The following is a 22,381-nucleotide window of genomic DNA, read 5'->3' as shown; positions in this document are numbered from 1 at the left end:
TGATAGCATTAACCATTAATTTCCAGTGTTTAACTGCATTTTATTTTTCATACTCATTTACAAGTAATTTTTTTTTCATTTTGGTAAGAACTGAACGTATTTATTTGCTTTATAGCTTTATAAATGGTAAACATCTAAGTCAATTTTTAGTATACTGTTTATTTTGATTGGTTAAAACTGAGCAGAAATAAAGAACTGGAATATTCTTCTTATGCCTCTTTGTACTCCTTGACTTAATTTCTTTGCTTACTTTTATGATAATTCCTGTAGATGCCCATATTATGGTCAGGTTGGACATTAATGGAAAACTTATATACCACATGGAATGAAATATGAAAGACAAAAGACTGCCTTTGACACCTGAGCAGATAAGCTGTCATTGTCAAGGAAATTTAAATCCCAATACAAAACTGACATCCAGTTCATTTGAGCAACTTGTCCTTTCTAGTGTCCAAATCAATATGGCAGAGCTAATGGATCAAGGTCACTGAAGAAACCAGTATTTTAAACTTAATAATTGAGCTATGATATAAAACAATGGCTTCAACTTCTTTATGGTCTCTGAAGGAAAACCTGAATCAGAGCAACAAAGGTTTGAGTAAATGTGCCAAAGACTGTCATGAAGAGAACTTAATTCTTCTCACTAAATACAGTGGTCACACCTAATATTATGCAAATACAGCAGAGAATCTACTTTTGACCTACATAATGAATCTAGGTTATTAATAGCATTCACATTTTCTCCAACTTGAAGTGATGAGCACATCACTCAGTTCTCTTCTTAATAGTTCACATTTCTTGAACCTAACTATATAAGCTACAATGTCTAATCCAAGTACCAAGGCAGGAGGACAGTGTTTTAGAGCTGGCTGTCTGTCACATATGTAATACGTCATATAACCTGTATTTCCACAAACACTCCCATACGTTTAGGAGATGAAGGTTGCTCATGGCTATTTCAATTGTATATCACAGGAGAAAATCGACCAATGGAAGAAATGAGAATTCCTGATGAACCTACGAATTCTCAAAATACCAAAAAAGCAACCACTCATGAATATTTCAGCTTGTTTTTTCAAGGATCTACAAGTCAGGAAGTAAACAATATTAAAAGCTGTTGAGAGATGAGAATGGCTGTGTCTGTGTTCACCTGTTAGTACAATAAGATCAACAGTTAATGCAAGCCCTGATTGGCAGCTACATTGCTAATGCTCTGTGAACTAATACACCCACACTGCTACAACCTCTCTTTATTTCTTTTCCTCAAAATAGAAGAATAACCTATTTTTAAACAGATTATGTATCAATAAGAATAGAGCAATTCTCAAAGAAACTGATGAAAGTGCTCATTGATTTAAAAATGGAGATCTTGACAGTGATGGCCACTGCCTCAAAATTTCAGCTTCAGAAAAAAAAAACATTCATCACCCATTCAACAGCTTTAGCCCTTTGGCTCCTTGTCTTTCAGGTCAAAGAACCATAATGTCTTCTGAAGAAAAGTTACAACTGAAAAATGGCTGTGTCTATGACAACATGCATTACCTTTTCTGATGCACGATATTGTCTTTGATAAGCGAGTAATTAATGTCAAGAAGCATGAGTTATTTGCATTACATGACAGACTTTAAGCATCTGCTGTGGTCTGTCATGTCAACTTCAGCCACCTCCAGGAATCTTTTTTCAGCAGTCAAGAAGAAAAATTACTAAGCCGCAAAACCAAAACTCCCATAATATCCAGCGCACTGAGCTTTGGTTCCAAAAATTCCAGCGATTTATACAAATCTCATTGCTGTTTTCATTCCAATGCAGGATAGATTAGATTGTTACACATGTTAATATATTTTTGTAGTAAACTTCAGTGATTCTACATAGTAAAGCTATTTAAATTCCACAAGTGTCTGCAGACAGGTGGAGACACTGTCGTTTTGCAAGAAAATCTGCCTTCCTAACTGGCAGATGAATATAAAATCTCAAGAAAATAAATCTTCAAACTTAAATTTTCCTTTGACTGAAAATACTAAGTAACAAAAAACTCTATCTGATATAATTGATTTAAGATCTGTAACTATATATTATTCATAATACCCCTGGTTCTGATATTACATGTAGGCTCAATAATAGTGTGTGGGCTTGATCAGTCAGCCCAGTTTCAAAACTTCCAAATCACACAAAACCAGCAAAACTTTAGCCCTCATTATCTATTTTACTGTTTAAGCCCTTCTTTATAGCTACCTAATGTCAAGAAATGCCCCACCTTAAAACCTGTGTAAATCACTGCACAGGCTTTATCCGCAACATAAATAATCTACAATGCAATAAAAATTCTGTAGGAATTGCAATTTTCTGTCATTCCCAAGTATTGCAGCCAAAGCTTACAGTCAAAGTCATTAGTTCTATCCCTCAGTCCTTCCACTGTTGTTACAACTTATAAAGCTTTTTCTCTTGATTAGTACATGTAATAAAAAACAGTGATGTCAGCTTACTGTGTAAGGTAAGTCAGTGAGTGAGCTCACTTACAGCCTTCTATCATTGTGTCTCTGACAGTATTACAGGGAAAATTTATTATTTCTATAGAAAACATATCTCACTGTATTAGTCTGCTGTGAACTGTCTGTACCCTTCAATACTTCAGTCCCAGCCATTTGCTGTGATCCTTCACCCAGATTGTGAAAAATCAGTAGAAAGTATGGCGAAAAACTTTCTGAAATACTAACATTCTAGCAGCATATATCTGATTAAAATATTTTCTTCCTATTTATACTGATAACATAAGAAATAATGTAGACATCAATAACAGTTCTCTTCAGACAGAAAAAAATCAGTGTAAAATATATTTCCTCAGGGAAACTTAGAAAAAGCATCAAATTATAGGAGGAATTAACAGGAAAAAGATCATGATACTCATGGAAAGCTTAAAAGCTTCTGATTTTGGAAATCACAGCCTGCTTTTCCTCAGGCAAGTTGGAGCACTGTCTTGAGAGCTTATCCCTTTTACAAAACAGGCTTAATGGAACAAGCTTACCAGCAGATCTATTTTTCTATATCTTTTGTGAACCTAACAGATGGACATTCCTACTTAAAAAAATATTTTAAGATAGATGAAACTTAAAAGACATCAAACACCCTTTTTCAGACATAAGGGTCTTAGTCACCTGGTATCCACCAGTCCTTAACCAGGATTCCTGATGAATGAACCACATTTTCAATCCATTATATTATATATTTAAGAATAGTACGGATATTTGATAACTTACAGGCTTAGTCACAGTGTATGCAGTCCACAGTGGCATCCAGATATCATAGCTGTATCCACTCACATACCCATGATGCGAAAGAAGGCAGTAGACATTTTTCTTCTGAAGAACTTTGGGTCTCCCGTATGGCAAATGATACAAGTTTGCCTTTGTTACTAAAATTTAAGCAATAATTATTGATTCATCCTTCTATAAGATTTTGGATGGCACAAAAGTTTAAGAGAGCAGAGAAAAATGTAAATTAAAACATTAATATCTACAAATGAAACCAACAGTAAACATGGGCATGTGTTTCTTTAAGCTCCCAGATTCTGAGTGGAATATAAACCATAGAAAATAGTTTTCATGTTATGTTTAACATACAGAAGTCAATGTAATATATCAGGTTTCCAAATTCTTGTTTCTTTGCAATTTCATGTCAATAGAAATCTTTTTAATTTCTCTTGCCAGTGAAGTGAAATTTACATCTTATTTGGCTAGGAAGCATTACAATGCTTCCTAAAATTTCCAGGAACCCCACTAAAAAGCACATAGAAATATCTATGGGAAGTTTTGATCAGATGAAGGTAAAATTATGGTTACAAGGTGGAGAAAAACAGTTATAGCATATAGCCTGGAAGTGCTCAGGCTTTCTCGAAAGACCACTGAAACCTGTATGGTTTTTTTGAAGATTTTAATGGGATTCAGATCTGGTTCCTATGCATAAATGTTGCTATAACAGTATCAATTAACATTTTTTAATGAAATGCAAAGAAAAAAGAAAAAAGTTATGCTTCTGACTTGGCTCTCCTACTTCAATTTAAATTGTAATTAATATTGCAAAAATTTCCACTGAAACCAATAATATAAAATCTGAACCAGTAATAGATTTAAAAATATTGTTGTCTTTTTCGTATCTTGCTACTTACTTTCTTCTGTGGTGAGATTTAACCTCTTATTTAGTACTGAAGCATCTAATATCTGCAAAATATAAAAGAATCATTCAGAATGAATCCACAGTTTAGAATAAACCAAAGAAAAGAGAACACACTTGACAAAAGTGATTAGAAGATCTCAGAAGCACCTACTTACATGCACACATGTGCATCCCAGTTCGTCTATGGGAGTCAGACTGGAAACTGGACATGAAGAAGGAGATGAGTCTTCTTTTGCATGTGAAGGATTGTAAAAAGGGGTTTTTAAAAGGTGATTCAAGCTGCCATGTGTGCCATTGTTTGGTGCTGGTGTAATACGCAGCAAATCTGTTGAAACATTTGGAATTTATACACATATTTTAAAGCTATTTTAAGACTAAAATGGCATTTTTAAACATAATTATCTTTCCAAGTCTACACATTTCCTATGCATTCATTATAGAAGAATATACATCTAGTAGTGAGACACTGGAACAGGTTCCCCAGAAAACCTGTGGATGCCTCTTCCCTGGAAGTGTTCAAGACCAGGTTGGATGAGGCTTTGAGTAACCTGGTCTGGTTGGAGGTGTCCCTGCCCATGGCAGGGGGGTTGGACTGGATGATCTTTAAGGTCCCTTCCAGTCCAAACCACTCTATGATTCAATGTTTCTGTGATAAGAAATAGCTTTTTCTGTTACCTAACCTATTATGGTAACTCCCACCATCAACTTGCAGTTTTCTAGGTATGAAGGTTCATTGTTATCTTCAACTGTATCAAGATTTGATAATCATGTACTTGAGTACCACTGATACAGTTTTATACATTGCCATGAGATTAATAAGATTAGATGATTTAATGCAGAGTACAAATGTGATTGCAAATGCATCACACTGTGAAGCATATTAGCCTATTGCATATTTGTGTGATCCCTTAATTCATACTTTCTGAGGCACATACTAACTAATTAGTCACTGCTGGGACTGCAGTGGTCCGTCTTAGTTACGAACACGAATGGTAACTCTCTACAAGATTCTTAACCCACAATGGTGCCCACAGGCACCATTTCAACAGCAAGTCCACATGGCAGGAGAGCTTCTCTCTGATTCTTTAGTGGACTCCTGCAATCAGAAATTACCTTCAAAATAGAACAATTTCTGGCAATTATTTTTTAGCACTGTACAGAAGGAAAAAGAGCATGGCTTCAGTGCTTTGTGTGAAAAACGTAGCTTCTAAATGAATTCACTGAATTTTTAGTTACTCTTAGCTTTTACAACGCTGGTATTTGAAAACACTGTTGGTTTATAATTTAAAGTACTGGATTGTTTCTACTCACCACACATAAGGTTGTAAACCTCGATGTTTTCGAAAGCTTCCACTTCTGTTTTTTCTTTAAAGCTTGGACCATATGCTAAGAATATAGCCTAGATTGCAATAAAATAAAATTTGCTATCGAAAGGAATTCAAATTCAAAAACAATTCACAGAATCACAGAATCACAGAATCACAGAATCACAGAACGTTAGGGATCAGTTGCATTTAATTGAAACAGAAGCACTGGAACAAAATATAGTTTTTTCACAGTCTCAAAGTTAAAATGTAGGACCGTTCTGGTAAAGAAGGTAAATTTGGCCCATTACATGTAATTTGAAGAAAAATGCAAAACATAAATCTGGTTCTTAGGTTACTTTAAACTACATAATGAAGCGGGGGGAGTGTTGTTCTCTAATACTTTGATGCATACTTACAAAAAATACTGGTTGATATTTTTCAAATTCACACCTTTTTATATCTTCATTCCAACAGCTAATAACAATGACATTTCAACAAATGCAGAGTTATGACACTCACAGATCCTATCTAAAGGCTAATATTGAGCCAGAAATATAAGCACTGGAGGGGAACTGGAGTTGTTTGTTTGCTTGGTTTGTTTTAATACATGTTGCATTCTCAAAAGTCTTTGGGTCACTTCAGAGCCCATAGCCATGGCTAAAGCAAGGATCAGAGAACTGCGGAGACCTATCCCAAGCTCAGTAGAGACCTGCATCAGTACCACCAATGGTACAATGTAGTAGGGTCTGCAAGCATCATAGCAGAACACTGATACTACTTACAGTCTCAGTTTCTACTACTTTATAAGCCTCCTGAGTTGTCTGCCATAGGATACAGGAAACATGACTAAACAGGACAATGACCTGTTCTAAAATAACATTCTTATGTTTCCATAGTAGAAAAAGAATTTTTCATTTATTTTTTAAAGGACAGCATTAAGACATTTTGCTCCTTTATAAAGAAAAAAATTTTCCTCAGTCATTGTGCCACCAGCATAAGGTTATCTATGATTAAAGTTTCCATGTTAACTAGATTTTTTTTTTTCTTTCCATACAAACATTCAAGCACCATTCTCATCAATACATTGACAAGGAGTTTTATGACAGTTGTGAAGATCTGGAAGAATTTTTTTCTTCAGCACAGAATATGGGACTAGTAGTGGCATGCTTGACCTTACTTAAAGGTTCACATCACAGAAAGTACATGAAAAAACAAAAGCTCAAGACCTCAAATTATTTACACTGTAACCAGAAGTGAAAATGAGATGAAACTGCACTACAGGCTATACTAATGAACAGATAATACTACTGACTTTTTTGCTCTGATGATATGATTAAGTCTTGTAACATAAGCAGAGACAACGAGATTTAGTTTATTTGAGGACATGGGCTTTCAAGATGCTCAACTGAACTCCAAGAGTCTATGGAGATTTTTCAGTCGCTGCATGAGTAGAATGAAATAATTCAGTGTCCCACAGCTAAACATGGTACGCTTGATTTACTGTAGTCTATTTGGCTCCATGGAGTTAAGGTGAGCCCAGACCAATTTTACAACAGGATCCCCAGGAAGCAGGCTTCCTACACATTAATGAAAGGCAATAAGAATATGTGGACCCAGTATGTGTTATGCAGCTTACATGTCTGAGTGACACAGAAGAAAAAGCACACTGCAAAAAATATTCTATATTCTGGTGTTTCACCTAGCATATTGTGATTCTCTATGTAAGAAGGTGCAAAACCTGAATAGAAATCATCTTACCTCCATACTTTTGAATTCATTGTTATAGCCATGGTTACCCCCATCACAAGATGTGTAGCTTATGTCCCTAAGGAGAAACCATCAAACAGCGTAAATAAAAATGGCACAAATAGAACCAGTTAATAACAGTCACCCTGAATCACTGGTCTCCAGATCATGTCATAAGAACTGACTCTGGCATAATGATGCAGTACCTTTTGCTTATCCAGTGTTCACTTTTATGAAGATAGCTTTCTCCTGTAACAGAGATTGCTATGGACAGAAATAAATTATCCTAGGTAGCTACTGATGGTACAGTGAATCGATGTTTTCAAAATAAATTGAAAACACAGCTGTTTTTGAACTGAGACCTTCACCTAGCTACAAGTTTCGGAACAAGTGTAATCTGCTTAGAAATAATTCCTCAGTTATCACAGAATCACAGAATCAAAGAACGTTAGAGATTGGAAGGGACCTCAAAAGATCATGTAGTCCAATCCCCCTGCCAGAGCAGGAACACCTAGATGAGGTTGCACAGGAAGGCGTCCAGGCGGGTTTTGAACGTCTCCAGAGAAGGAGACTCCACAACCTCTCTGGGCAGCCTGTTCCAGTGCTCTGTTACCCTCACTGAGAAGAAGTTTCTTCTCAAATTATGTTCTGTGGTATCTGCCTTTTAATAGAAACATACAATGACAGAACTCTGCTGGTAGCCTCTGTGGAACAACATAAACAAGACTGCAAGGGATTTTGCCTTACAAGACAGTGCATTTTCATCATGGATTCTAAAGGGTGAAGGAGAGATAAGGATGTGTGTGTGGGTTATAGAATTAATAACATGTCAGAATAGTCTGACTTATAATGACTAACACTTGTTTTAATTTATCCATTGCTGAGACATATGGAAAGACAAAGAGACAGTCATCTGATACTGATTCAATGCACAGCTGCCAAGCACACGTATCCTGTTTTTAGAGGCACAAGAACATTTGAGCACAGTTTAAAAAAGGGTGAATATGAGATTTTTTCAGTGGGTATTTCTTCTTATATGTCCAGGACAATTATTTGGTTGCGTCAAAACAAACAATCAAGTCATATACTGATTAGGCATTTTCTGCTGTTTGAATGGCCTTGAAGTTCTAAGTCAGCTCATGCTTCTCCTACTGCAACATGATCTCAGTAAATACAGTATTGTTACCAACACCACAGGCTTTGTAGTGAGTTTTCAAAGCCTCATGACTAAGGCTTGTCTGAACTGCTCTTGACTTGCTTAGAGCTATTTTTTTATTGTTTAGCTCTTATGTCAATTTTTTTAATGACAAGCCAATTATGTCTAATTTGTTATCTTATCAGCTTATCTTTGCATGGCAAAGACATAGTTTTTATATAGATAGCAATAAGAATTAGTTATTCTGTGTAGAATGGAGACCTCAAGGCTAGAAACAACTTACTGTTGGTCAATTAAAGAAATGCACACCTGGAACTGAGCAAAACCAGACTTAGAGGTAAAAAAGAGAATAAAGAACAAATACCTAACAAGTGTAGAATGCATCATATCTAGTGAATGGAGATGTTAAGTTAACTTGCAGGCCAGTGAAGAATAAGCAAGCTGTAATGTTAGCATACATTACATGTGGAGGTGTGACTGTAACACCAAGAAAAGGGCTAGGTACTAGGAAGACTTTGTATAACAATTTTAACTGCGTTATTTTTGAGACTTCTTCTGTGTAGTAGAATTAATTTATTTTCTTTTTCTTTTTTTTTCCTGTAAATATTTGATCTAGAGTAATAATGATTCTCTTATTAGACTGTTAAGATCTGAATCATACTAATAATGCATTCTTGGCTTTATGTTTATGGCACATTTCCTTTTTACAAATAGTAAGATTTTAAATGTAACAGACATGGAAATCTAACAAGTCTAAAGCTAAACAGGAAATGAGGCATCTGTGAAGGAAATGAAAAGGGTGAGAATGGGATGAAAAAAATAAGAAAACAGTCACAAAAATTATGTTACCTCACAGCCAGCCACTGTCGGTCCACCAAAAGATGAACTTTATCAATACGAATGTTGTTGGCATAGTGGAAACGTTTTGGCAAGTCAGGCGTCAGATAAGGCTTGAAGTGCTGTGGGGATCTTTTGCACTGCGCAAGAGGAAAGAGCCCAGTCATGAGTTTTGCTCAGCATCAAAAAGAAACCCTTTGTTCAAAATTACCACAAACATCTTAGTGACAGGAATGTAAGCACAAAGCACATTACTCACAGATAGCTTCTCAGACCTGCAGACCTCATTTTTGGTCCAAGAAGCAATGGAAAGAAAAGTGGGTTTTTCGGAACCGTTTGAAAATATACTGCTATAAAATGAATAGCAAGTTCACAAATACTGTGTTAAAGTACTGCTACAGCTGAAATACATTTAGTAGTAAGGCTTAGTCTATATATCCATACTAATGTCACTGGCATCTAGTATGTATGATTATACTCTACAAGAGAAAGTTCCCTGTCAGTTTATTTCTGCCATCTTCTATTGCTTTACCATTCAATAAATAACAAAGAAAACCAAGTGTACATAACATAGTACAGTCTAGGATTTTAGTTGCAATACTGAACATGTACTCTCATGCTGTGTAAATGGCCAGCGCTTACAAGCCTTAGCTTTTACATCCATATTTAACATGTTAATGTAACTGGTATTGTAGCAGGCATGCCATGAGTACGTTTGGCACTGAGACCCTAATGATAACCATATGACATACTGCAAAGATTTAACTAGATATGCTCAACAGGAGCCATTCCAGCTGGCTGCAAGCATCACAGTAAAGTTTCAGAAGAGTTGCTCTTTATCAGGGTTTCAGAACTGGGACAACACAGAATGTCTAAAATGCTGAGGGAGAAGCTGCTCAGAAACTGGGTAAGCCAGAGAAGTTGACCTGTTTTACCACACAGGCAGTACAAACTGTAGCACGCTTGGAGTCTGATCTGACATCTTCACCTCTAAGTACCAGAACTGTATAGTCTGTACAGAATGACATTAACATGTGAAATGTGCGCCTGGGTAGTCATCAAAGAAGCATATAGGAATCCAGGAACATGAAAAATAAGGATTCAGTGGGTTTGCTAGCCCAGGAGAAGAGGTCATTCTACAAAGGATAGTCCAATTAAAGGGAAAAATGGAGGAAATCAACATATAATGACTTTATGTCTATTGATTAGCAATTAATATACAACACAAAACTCCCTTCTCTGCTCAAAACTCTCAATCTAAGAACTTGAAAGGGACAAAATCCACATTTTATGAATAGGAAAGGAAATAGGAAGTATCCTGATACCAGGCTATTCCTATAAGGCAGAGATGTCACATCTTTGTAACTACTAGCAGTTGCAGCTTCAAATGGGGTTGATAACATGCAAATTGTGCACACTAATACTCTTTGATATGACAGGCTCCACACCATACAATGAGGTAGGAGATGCAGCACTGAAAAAGTTCCTTCTGTTATTCCCAACCATTGATATCCTACATGCATCTGCTTTGGATGCTGGGGAATAAAGGATGTGTTCTTAGGTATTAGAATCAAGAAAGATAAAACAGGAATGCTCACTGGCCTTTGGACTTCAGCAACAGGTAAAATCTACATACAATATTGCACAACTGAGTTGTTCAACAGGTTAAAGGAAGACCTCTAGTGGTGATTTATCAGAAATACACCCAGCTGAGACAACTCAGAATTTTTCCAATGAGAGCATTTGTTCTAAAAGGATCAGAACATCTGTCTACTGCTTGAAGTAGGACTAGTCACAGAATAGAAAGCAAACTGGCAATGAAGGAAAAAAGAGTACATTGTGACAATACATAGAGAGAAAGCAGCCAGTATACCAGTATGGAGCCAGTATACTATTTAAACTGGCACCATAGTCTCAACTTTTCACAAACTGTGCTTTTTGATAAGATTCCTATTAAGAGGAACTATGAGGGAAAAATATTAAAATATTTACTCACTGTGAGGTTTTTAACAATTCCTTCTGAGTCAACTGTTAAAAAGAAAAGATGAATTAACGTACATTTAAACAGCCAAAGGTACAAAGCCTCTTAAGAAAAATTTCAAAATGCTATTTGTCTGTAAAATTTATTAGCCTGTGAAGATTATGGTAACCATAAACTTCCACTGGTAGGAACGTTATGTTCCTAAGCATAACTGTCTGTAAGCGTGGAAGCCTTTGGAAGTACCAAGCACTTTGGGTACATCGCAACAAACTGTAGAACACTGTCATGGTGATGACTGCCTACACCTGAAGCTGACAGATCAGAGCCAAATTTTTGTTCTCCCACCTAACCTCTGTTTGAAGTATAACCTTTTTTTACATTCAACTGGACCTGGAGCACTTGTCTTGTGTTCCACTTCCAGCAGCAGTCACAGAGAAAAATCCAGTCTGTCTTAGTACTTCCACCTTCTACATTTTCTAAAAGTGACTTTAACCTTTTGACATTAGCTTTCTTAAAAACAAATCTGAGCATTTTGCAGAAGGAAAATTCTTTCAGAAAACGTAAGATCACTAGAGGAAATAGGTCAACAATTATACTGAGATTAAGACATACCAAACATCACTATTCTCTCCTCTACTTAAAACTCTGCTCCTCTCTGACTTAGACCGTCTTCTACTTAGACCGTCTTCTACTTAGACCAAGGATAGTCTGCTTTATGTTGTATAAATATTGTTCCTACAAATATAAATACAATTAGAAAAGACAAATTAAAAGTACAATAGGATCCCAGCTCTTCTTTCAGATCTCCAAGAATTATGCCTTTTAGAATACTTCATGAATTCTATAAACTTGCTAAATAGAGCATTTCCATGATTTTATCTCTCTCCATTCTTTCCCCTGATATAGAAAGTCTTGGGATGTTTTTCAGTTTGGTAGCACAGTATCTATTCCTAGTCAGTCAGCTCACATGGTTTCAATTTTGTGTTCTTTTGTGATACTAGCTAAAGGGCACAACCAAGACTTAGATCCGACTCTGCTAAGACTCAAATTCCATTACATTGTACACCCAGAAATAGCCACTGCTTCAAAAAGGCTGACTCTTACCAATGTTGCACAAGAAATCCATGAAGAGCAATGCACTTACAAAAGACCTGAAATTCCAGTTCAAAACAATAAAGCCATCTTTACTTCATCTTCCCACATGCCAAGAAAATGCAAATCAGAGTCTGCAACAAGATTTTCTAATCTTCAATTTAAACTAAAGGGGTTGTTCTTGAAAAAGAATACCCCAACAACTTCTATGGATGTTGAGTGAAACAGGTTAAGTGAAACAGAAAGCTGTTCGCTCTGCTAATTACTACTGATTATCCATTTCTCTGACTTACTTACTTACTTACTTACTTACTTATTTACTGTTATATTGATTGTGCAATCCCAGGATTGGTCCACACTTACAGGTAAAATAGTCCTTTGGAACATTTCTTGCTCGAATGCGAGCTGCAGGCCCAGCATACATGTAGAAATCAATCTGTTTGAAGTAATTAGTCATATATTCTAACTGTCTGCAGTAGGTCTTCTCCATCCCTAAAGGACAATATAGAAACTGTTATTTTTTATATATACAGTGCATGGCAAGGAAGATAAAGTGGATTTTAAAATAGATTAAAAGCAGTAAGCACACATTGCACAGAGGAAGAAAACAATGACTCAGTAACATTTATACTGAAAAAGGAACTATATACATTACCATGATCAGCTAAAACAATGAGGTTTACACATTTGTCCAGGTTTCTCTGTTTAAGTCCATCCATTAGCATCCCCAGTGCTTGATCTGCTACCTGTAAGGCTTTGATTACCTGGAAGATAAACTAGCTTCATTAGGATTTTTCTTTCGAATTTCAAGTTCTCACTTAAATATAATCATCAAAGTCTGAAAAAAGGGAGATTTTCTGTCAGTTTTCAGGTTCTTAATATTGTTTCTTTTCTTTTTCCGACACCACTACAGTACAGATGGCCAGAATTCCACTACTCTACCAACTATATATGCGACTTAAGACTCACAATTATTTTTCCTCTTACCTTAGAAAATTGAACTTTAAAATGTGTACTGAAAGAAAAAAATTAACACATTCAAATAAAGTTTGTTCCTCACTGCCAAACTTATACAAAATGTCAGATTCATAACATGAATTTTTGTTGTAGTACAATCATATCATTGTATTAATGAGTGTTTCAAAAATATTTACACACATGGATTATATAAGACCGGAAGCCATGGTGCCATTCTCTCATATAAACAGTCCCTTTAAACTTCCTGCAGAAAATCACTGACCACCACTAAAGAAATATGGGAGAAATCTAGCACAACCCACCCTGCAGCCATTCACAGAGGATGGCTTTTCCCTTGTAGGCGCAGCTGACTTAGAGTCTTCCCATGAGTCTTACAGTAAGGATGACACCCAACTGAGTCTGAGGACTCCACATCTGAGCACTTGCACCCTAACTGTGCTGCACTCTCTTGAATGCATAGACAACGTATACATGTACAATTACACATACAGTAATGGGTTTTCAAGCCCTTTATGTACAAAGAGAAATAGAGCTCCCTTTCCAATTAGGGAGCCTAAACTATCCTACAAAGATCAGTTCTTCTGCCCTTGTCCACTACAACAAGGCATTTTATTGAAGGCCATTTTCAAATATATTAAACAAAACCATTCCAGGAAGGAGCTGATGTGCTAATTCCCATGCTTCTTAAAGACTGAACTTTTTGCCTGCATGCAAGTAGAAGTGTAATATTTTTGGGTTACAACTTAGCAAACATTGAAGTACAGTGTTAAGAATATTCTAATGACAGTTCTGAGAATTTGCCAGGCCACATGCTTCCAAATATCAGTTGCCAATAAAATTAAAATTCAGTCTAAATACAATCATTAGTATTATTTCTAATGGTATGATCTGAAATGATTTTCCGCCAGTCTGTTTAGCTTACAGCTGTTCTGCTTCGTAGTATTGGAATAATAATAATGGGCTCAAACACAAGCATGAGTTCTTAATAAAAACACGTGAAATAGTCATGACAATTTTTTATCTACTAACTTTTCCATGTTTATAAGCTGGTTAAGTTCATAGTACAGCACCACTTTTAGTGCAATTTAGTCTAAGAAAAAAAACAAAAAATACTTACTCCACCACTAACTGGTCCAAATGAATGTCCAGAAGAATCTGGTTCTTCAATATATAAAGTGTAGAAATCAGGCCTCAAATTAGAAATAAATAAGAATGGAATATTATGAGACTCTGGAAACAGCATTTCAAAAGAACACTTTCATTTAAAAAAAAACCCCTAAATTAAACTTAAAACAGAATTATAAGTAACTTCATTGAGCCTTAATAAAAGTCCTTACAGCAAATACAATCATTTAACCTCCTCTGAGTTTTGTAACTAATCAACATGGACTATTTGAAGTCACAATTTCAGAAATAGTATTCAGTGTCTTTAACTGGTATCCAGAAATCACTCTGAAAAACTTCAAGATCTCAGACAGCAAAGCAAGCTGTTCCTTTTGAGCAGAAAGTGGATCTATCACCTAAAGGATCTCTTCCTGATTAAGCAGTGAGGCTACAGAGAGCATCTTCTAAATGCAAATACATTAGGAATTTGATAAAAAATTATCTTGGAAAAGATTTCACTAGTTTACACGTCAAAAAGTTGAGCACCACAGTCAGTGCTGACATCTACTTCTCATCCTGAATTACTGCCTGCAATTAATTTCAGATATTTAACCTTTTTTGTGCAATATTTTTCGTATAAAATATTTAATCCATATGCTTAGACAGAAACTGAATGTTCCATGTTTCCTCTAGGCCACCCCTAGAAAGACAGAACAATAAAAGAATACTCATGCAACAGTACATCCCATTCAGACACATGTACTTTTAAAAAATCTTTTGTATCTACAATCTCATCTTGAAAATTAATAGCTATACTTATAGAACAGACTTAAGTTCAGCAAATTATCATTTGAGATGGTGAGGAAGATTCCATCCTTCACAAGCACCAATAGACATTTCAATTGCTAAGCATTAAAACCTTTCTAAGCTATCGTCTCACAAACCAGCTAAACATTTTACCTCTCTGATTTGGTATAATCAAGCCATTCCAATATTCCTGAAATTCTTTGTTCATATGTAACCGAACTGAAAAAAAGCCCAAAACAATATTATGTTAACAAGCCTTTTCTGATAAGATCTTATTCCAAGATACAAAGAAAGTGTTCACCCTCTTATCATATATTAAAGTCACAGATTTGGATTTCAGAAATTATGCATCTTAACAAAGTACCAGCAATCAGCTTTATTACTCTATTTTTTGATCTAATTTAACTCACTTTTAACAGTAAATTAGACATTTGTCTCTTTAGATTATCTTTGTGAATGTGAAGAATCATGGGAGAATTACAGGAAGCATTACAAAAATTTAGAAATATTTTATCGATATCAATGCCTTCCATAATAAAAAAATACTATGACTAATTGCTATATTTTCACATGTGTAACCTGTAAATTAACTAGACAAAACACAGAACTATGACTTAGCAGCAGTGTGCACATTATCACACATGCTAGCAAGAGCAGAGGGAATTGATCTAGACCTTCCTGCAATATCCAGCAACTCCTCTTCCATTAGTTTCTGCCTTCTATAGCCTTTTGCAATGGCTTCCAAGTCTGTGTTCACTATCTTAGAGCATAGGTCATCTGAAAGCTTATTCTTAAGTACAAGTATTTTCAAAGGACGATATAGTATGCGTAGATTTTATGTGTAGAAATATGGTAATCATTGGTATAGCTTAGCAGTGCCTACTAATTATAGGCATCCTATAGTTATAGGATGCTTTCCTAGTGGGAGATTGGTCATTTGCAGTTGGCTGAAACTCTCAGAGCTGTCTAGGAGAGGAGAATATCCAGTACCTCTTCATTTTCTCATTGTGAATTCCCTAAATGGTTTTGAAAATTTCAACTGTTATTGGTAGTTCCATGGCAAAACAAGGACGATGTGACATGGCACTTCTCTCAGACTGTTGTTTAAATATCTCGTAGCTTAAAAATTTTATATTTCATTTCCTTCAACTGTCATATGGCGATTTTGATTTTTGGAGTAATTTACAGGAATTTACTACAAATCCTATAAAAACTTACCTGTTGAATACATGGTACAAGGTGGGGTATGTTTCATTAATTGGAACATCAGACCCTGGCCAAAAGAAAGTGCCTGCTTTCAAATTTTGGTACATTGCTGTCAGCCAGAGCTACGGGTAAAGATACAAACAAATAACATTTACACCACTGGAGGACCTCAGATCACCAAAGTAAAAATGCATAATTGTATCATACATGTGGGCTGTAAGTATGCATTTATCTTTCTTCTTTCACACATAGAGCAGTTGCCCAATGACCATATCTCATCTGAAGTTTGTTTTCTACAAAAAAGACTTTTCTGAAGAAAAAGTAATAGCACGGAAGCCTGGATTTTGCCATTTCTTGGGTATTCTCAGCATTGAAAAAAATCATACAGGTATTTCCATGATTGGTAACAGGTAGTCTTTTTTCCTGTGGCAAATGCCAGTGGAATGGATCATGAAAATGGTAGAATGGTTCAAAGTTGTGCCGAAGGTGTTCAGAATTGACATTATGAAGCATTTTTTTTACTGAGAGGGTGGTCAGACATTGGAACAGGCTTCCTAGAGAGGTGTTTGATGCCCCAAGACTGTCAGTATTTAAGAGGCATTTGGACAATGCTCTTAATAACGTTTGAACCCTGAATTTGTTAAGCAGTTGGACTAGAGGGTCATTGTAGGTCCCTTTCAACTGAAATAGCGTATTTTATCCTGTTCTATGGATTCTAGTTACATGACATAATTATGAGAGTATATTTCTGTTTATCTTAAAAAGTGCAGCTATAGTTCTTTTACAAACCTGATGGAATCCTTCATGAAACAGTAACACCAAAACCTGTGTACTTCAGTATACTATAAACATGACTACTCAGACATATATATTTATGAACACACACATAAATAAATATGTAAATGTATATTACATAGATATACTATATACTACATGTATTTTTTACTATTATTACAGCTTGACATTTCTAGTAAATTAATAATATTAATCATAACCGTAACAATAAGGGTCTGCGTGGGGGGTTTAATTAAATGTGCCATATGTTATATATAAGTGTTCATTTTGCCGGAAATTAAGCTCTTTGCTATTGTCCTCCTTGCTTTTATATGCCTGAACTATAACTTGGATGCAGATTTTCAGATTTAATTTTGTAGCTAGTTGTCAAAAGACAAAAAACGCCGCCATAATAAAACCATATAAAAAATGTGGGCTTCCTGTGGCTTCCTGTGGCAAGAGATCCATTCGAATACTAGCCAAAATATCTAAGTCTTTTTTTACTAATTGTCACATCAAGTGAAATTTTTAAGTCTCAGAATTATCATTTTAAGAGTTCTTTTACTTTCATAACAAGCAAACTGTTTTGTAGGCACCCTATAATTCAAAGCCTACAGGATATTTAGCATGTACTGCAAATATATCACACAGCTTGGCATTTTAGTCTCTTTTTGTTTTGTTTTACAATGTGGTACATAAGCCACTGTAGATATAAAGGAATATCATGATGAGAAATAAACCTACTGGCTGCCCCTTCCACCATGAAGGTTTGAATTTTTCCATCCCTGAAAGTGAGAAATGCTTGTTCAAGTTTACATCATACATGTTGTTATCGACAATACCATGAGATTCTGGATACAATCCCTGCAAAATGAAAATAAACAAAAGAAAGATTAAACTTGAAATCAAACAGAGGCTAAACTATATTGCAGTGCACACTGTTGCAGTGTTGCAATTATTTTTAGGGCTCTTTTATCACAGAAACAGTACACACTTTCCTAACTCATACAGATCATCAGATTTCTGCCAATGAATTCAGCACGCCTGTCAAGCTCCCCTGAGTTTCCCTATTTTCTCCCCAGCCCAATTAAAACCTGGTGCTATAGATTAAGTACTGTATATGTCACGTGGCTATATATCAGCTGCCAAACCCATCCTAACACACATTCTCATCAAATGGCTGTGCCCTCACCCATATTCAGCCGTATCCAATGAAGCTGACAAAGATCAGGAAAAACTGGTTCACAGGCTAGCCTCAGATAGCACACCTATATAGCCACATAGATCACACCTGCATGTACTCTCTCTTTTACTCCTGTAGCTTGAGTTCCCATGTCCCACAAAAAGATTTGCACCACAAAATCCTTTCTGTGTTGTTCAGAAAATGAAAAAGGAAAAATAGCAAATTCTCACTTACTGTGACAATAGTATAGTGGTTTGGAAAGGTTTTTGTGGGGTAAACAGCTCTCATGTATTTTGAATGTGTGCCACATGTTTCTGCAACAGATCATGGAATTAATATAAATTTGCTTATAATTTTAATGGAAAACTAACAGCCTTAAAGACAAAGACTAAAAATCAGTCAGTTGCTGTGTTATTAGAGGGGAAATGTGACTCCAAATTAAGACACATAAATTCTGGTGTCTCCTTGCGAGCTAGGCCTACCACCTCATTGCATCAATGGACCCTGGACACTCAATTCAGCTGCCTAATGCCTTGGCACTTAGGCCAATTTGAGACATCTTTAATGATCCTGCCTGGCCTTCAGATGCTGCTCCTACATCTTGTCTGACAACCCAAATGAGTGTCTCAGATACTTCCAAGGCCCAGAATGGTACTAGACATATATGTTCACATAATGAGACTGAAGCCTCAGGTCAGCCCAGGCAAGATATTCTGCAGAGCTGTCTGGTGACCAGATGTAGGGGAAGGACTCAGTTGCTAAAGCACTGGAGTCTGATGCCATTTGAGATATCCTCAGATATCCAAGACATCTTCATGAAAGTTGGCAGTTTTGATGCGAGATCACTGGGAAACCTGTCCTGACATGGTTGCTGAAGGCCACCTAGAATACCCTACAGTACTCTGAAGCATACTAGAAACACAAGTTAAGGCGATAATTTGTCCTGTGGCACCCTCTGTCTGTCGGTTGAGCTGATTTGCTCCCTAGGATCTTGCACTGGGCTGTACAAGCTGTACCAACCATAAGTGCACTGACTACAAAGAGCATGTAGATATTTCACATGCAGACACCTCCAAGAACAGATCTAAAGGTAGGTGTCCTGCCCTGGAGTGAATCCTACCTCAGGTGTCCTACCTTTAACTCCAAACCTGGCACTACTTCTCAGCAATCTAAGGCAGTTACCATGCCTTTTTTAATCTAACTCACATGGAGAAACAGTTCTGTATTAAGCTGTAATCAGATGATTATTTGATTCACACTCAAACACACTTTATTCTTATTCTTTGATGTATAGCATTTCTGAAACTGATTTTAAGTAAACAACCTCAGCTGAAAAATGAAAGCCTAAATTTATTCTACAAAACTGTTCTGGTGTGGTACAGGAAAAAAGGCTTAAAAAGTGTGTAAAGAAGGGCTGAATAATTGACAAATACATTAGAAACTCAGCATAATATTTTATGGATTTCTCTTTAACAGTGAAGGAGCTACATTCATAGTGTACATATTCTGTAACAAGTAGCTTGATTAGCTCTGCTGAAAATCCTAGGTCAATGGAGTTACTAGAGAGGAAATATTTTATGTTACAATTCAGCATTGTGTTTTTTCTTTTGCAAAGCAAGAAAATTCCCTTTCCTTTCCACTGCAGATTTCTGAGAATTATAAGCATTGATGTGCATAAGCAATTGTTAAAATTGACCACAAATATGAGTAATGCTGAATTAGATAAGCTCTTGTCTGAAAAGACTTCTTGGAAACATACACTTAGCATGGTTTTCATGCCTTTTGTCAATCTGGCATTTCCTTTTCAACTGTTTCAAAATACTTGAATTGATCACTGACTTCTACATTCATGATTCCTTCACTGATTCAAGTTCCTTCCAATGTCAGAATGACATCAAAGAATAAAATAATTGCACAAGAAGTCAGGTTTGCACACTGCTTCAAGTTCAGGCTTCTGGATATCCTCATTATCCACAAACAAGATTGTTAACTATTCAGTAAAATGTAGTACTTTTTAGCATCCATGTGAAATTTTGAAATGAGCACAAAAGAAACAGAATATGATATAGTCAGAACACATGAACATGGTCAGTTTAGACTAGTATTGCTGAGAAGAAATTAATAAGTATGCAGACATTTTGTCCAGGTACAAAGTATCTTGAGAGCTGAGCTCTAAAATATTAAAGAAATTCTAATATGGACTGTGCACTCATGGATCTGACTTCTTAGAGCCCTCTACAGCACAAGCTAAAGCTCTTCAACATGCTTTTTCTCCCAGTATTCAGAAAGACTTGGAAACAGTTACTTGATACATTTATTAAATTATGTCAATATGTAAATTACATTACATTTAAGTCTAATATAATAATATTCACTGACATGCTTTTATATATGAAGCTTCCCTTCAATAGATTAAAATATTTGACTTGAAAAAGTGCATATTTTGAGGAAAATTTCCGAATAACTCAATGCATTTTCTCTTCATGTTATACTTTAATGATGATGTCCTTATCAGCTAGAATTTTTCAAAAGAATACAGCAAATGCAGGAAATCCTTCTCTGGAACTATTTTTCAGCCTTAAACTGTGCTTGAATGTATATTTACAACTGTTTATTTAATAAAAAACTGCAGACTTATAAGATGTCTTATTTTAAAAAGTCATGTTTGCGGTGCACTTAAATACAAGAATTAATGTAGAACTTACTATGATGAAAATATGCAACTAATGAGGGAGACCAGATTTGTAGCTTTCTTATTGTTGAGCAAGACATATGCATGACATAGCAGCAAAAGGGACTGGGGAAGTTGCATGTAGACTTTTAAAGAAAATAGTCAAAGCACTCTTGGTAACTTACTGAGTTTTTCAATATTTGGCAGCAAAGAACTCCAAGTTTGCAAGTATTCAGCTCTAAATCCATCCATTGAAAACAGGATAAGTGGTGGCAGATCAAACCTACAAAAATATATAAGTTTGTCATTGTAAAGGAGTTTGGAGAGTTGGTGATTTGTTAAGATCTTTACCAACAATATAAATTCTACTTTTAAAAGCAGGATCCGGAATTTCCATGTACTTCCCAGAATTAATATCACAGAGCAAGATAAACAAATAGTTCAATTTTGATTCACACTTTTAAAAATCTTTTAATTACAAATAAATACAAATGCTGCAGACTACCATCCAAGTACAAGCCCTGAGAACAGAACAGCTAAAGTACATCTGTACATAGTAACAAGTTGAATTCTTGTCTCTCAATGCATCTCACAACAATCCTTCAGGGCTGCTGCACAAGGACTGAAAAAGTACAGCAGTCACCCAGCAAGCAGTTAGGGTCAATTTGCCTGAGTGCTGGGAAAGGTAGTCTTTGTAATGCCAGGTTTGTTTTAACACCTTACCTTATCACATTTCCTTTGCAAAGACATCACTAGGAAGTCCATGTTCTTTGTGGATTATATCTTTCAAGTTTCCCAGCACTCAAGGAGCTGGAGAACCCTCTTTTGCCTCAAGGGCCCTGACAAAGTAAACCCAAAGCTACAAAAGGAATGCAGCATCTGCTAATGTGCTTAGGGTAAGACTTTACATACAGAAACAAGGATAAAAGCCACAGATCTGAGTTCACACAGTAGGTATGATAAAATAGGCACAAACTGCAGCTGATCTCTAGAACAGTGTACAAATTCTTGTTAAAAGATTCTAACTAATAGGAAGTGCTAGCTGTGAAAATAAACTTCAAAGTTATTAAACATGTTTTCTTTTAACCAACCTAAAAGGACTCTTAAAGAAAGATGCATTAACAGTTATAAATTGCTGGTGCTATTAGCACCTTCTTTCATAACACCAAGTGACAAAGTCAGTAGAATCAAGCCATCTAGTTCTGCAAATCCAGTCTTTCTGTTAACCATCTTTATATATTCTACAGTCTCCTTAGAAACATATTAAGAAACATAAAAATTGCAAACATACAATTAAATTAAAAATGTAGTTTGAAGTAGACTTCACTACACATAGTATTTTAAAAAAACCCAATTATTAGTAATTTAT

At 35.7% G+C, this 22,381-nt stretch overlaps 1 protein-coding gene across 1 annotated transcript in view; it reads right to left on the bottom strand.

Annotated features, from left to right (window-relative positions):
- Positions 1-22,381, bottom strand: part of ENPP3 (ectonucleotide pyrophosphatase/phosphodiesterase 3) — a 37,440-nt gene that overhangs the window by 6,347 nt on the left and 8,712 nt on the right. Inside the window, exons 6-20 of the mRNA XM_010194349.1 lie at positions 21,198-21,295; positions 18,576-18,655; positions 17,903-18,022; positions 16,397-16,506; positions 15,332-15,397; positions 14,385-14,457; positions 12,945-13,053; positions 12,653-12,781; positions 11,213-11,244; positions 9,229-9,356; positions 7,236-7,302; positions 5,482-5,569; positions 4,326-4,495; positions 4,163-4,214; positions 3,255-3,409 (exon numbers count right to left, since the gene is read on the bottom strand). Coding sequence (XP_010192651.1) covers positions 3,255-3,409; positions 4,163-4,214; positions 4,326-4,495; positions 5,482-5,569; positions 7,236-7,302; positions 9,229-9,356; positions 11,213-11,244; positions 12,653-12,781; positions 12,945-13,053; positions 14,385-14,457; positions 15,332-15,397; positions 16,397-16,506; positions 17,903-18,022; positions 18,576-18,655; positions 21,198-21,295 — 1,477 coding nt within the window. The remainder of the gene's footprint in view (positions 1-3,254; positions 3,410-4,162; positions 4,215-4,325; positions 4,496-5,481; positions 5,570-7,235; positions 7,303-9,228; positions 9,357-11,212; positions 11,245-12,652; positions 12,782-12,944; positions 13,054-14,384; positions 14,458-15,331; positions 15,398-16,396; positions 16,507-17,902; positions 18,023-18,575; positions 18,656-21,197; positions 21,296-22,381) is intronic.

This window comes from Mesitornis unicolor, unplaced genomic scaffold (assembly GCF_000695765.1).
Source record: "Mesitornis unicolor isolate BGI_N332 unplaced genomic scaffold, ASM69576v1 scaffold1310, whole genome shotgun sequence".
In the NCBI taxonomy this organism is placed as follows: Eukaryota; Metazoa; Chordata; class Aves; order Mesitornithiformes; family Mesitornithidae; genus Mesitornis; species Mesitornis unicolor.
Note: the sequence above shows the minus strand (reverse complement) of the source record. Positions and strands in the feature narration are given on the sequence as shown.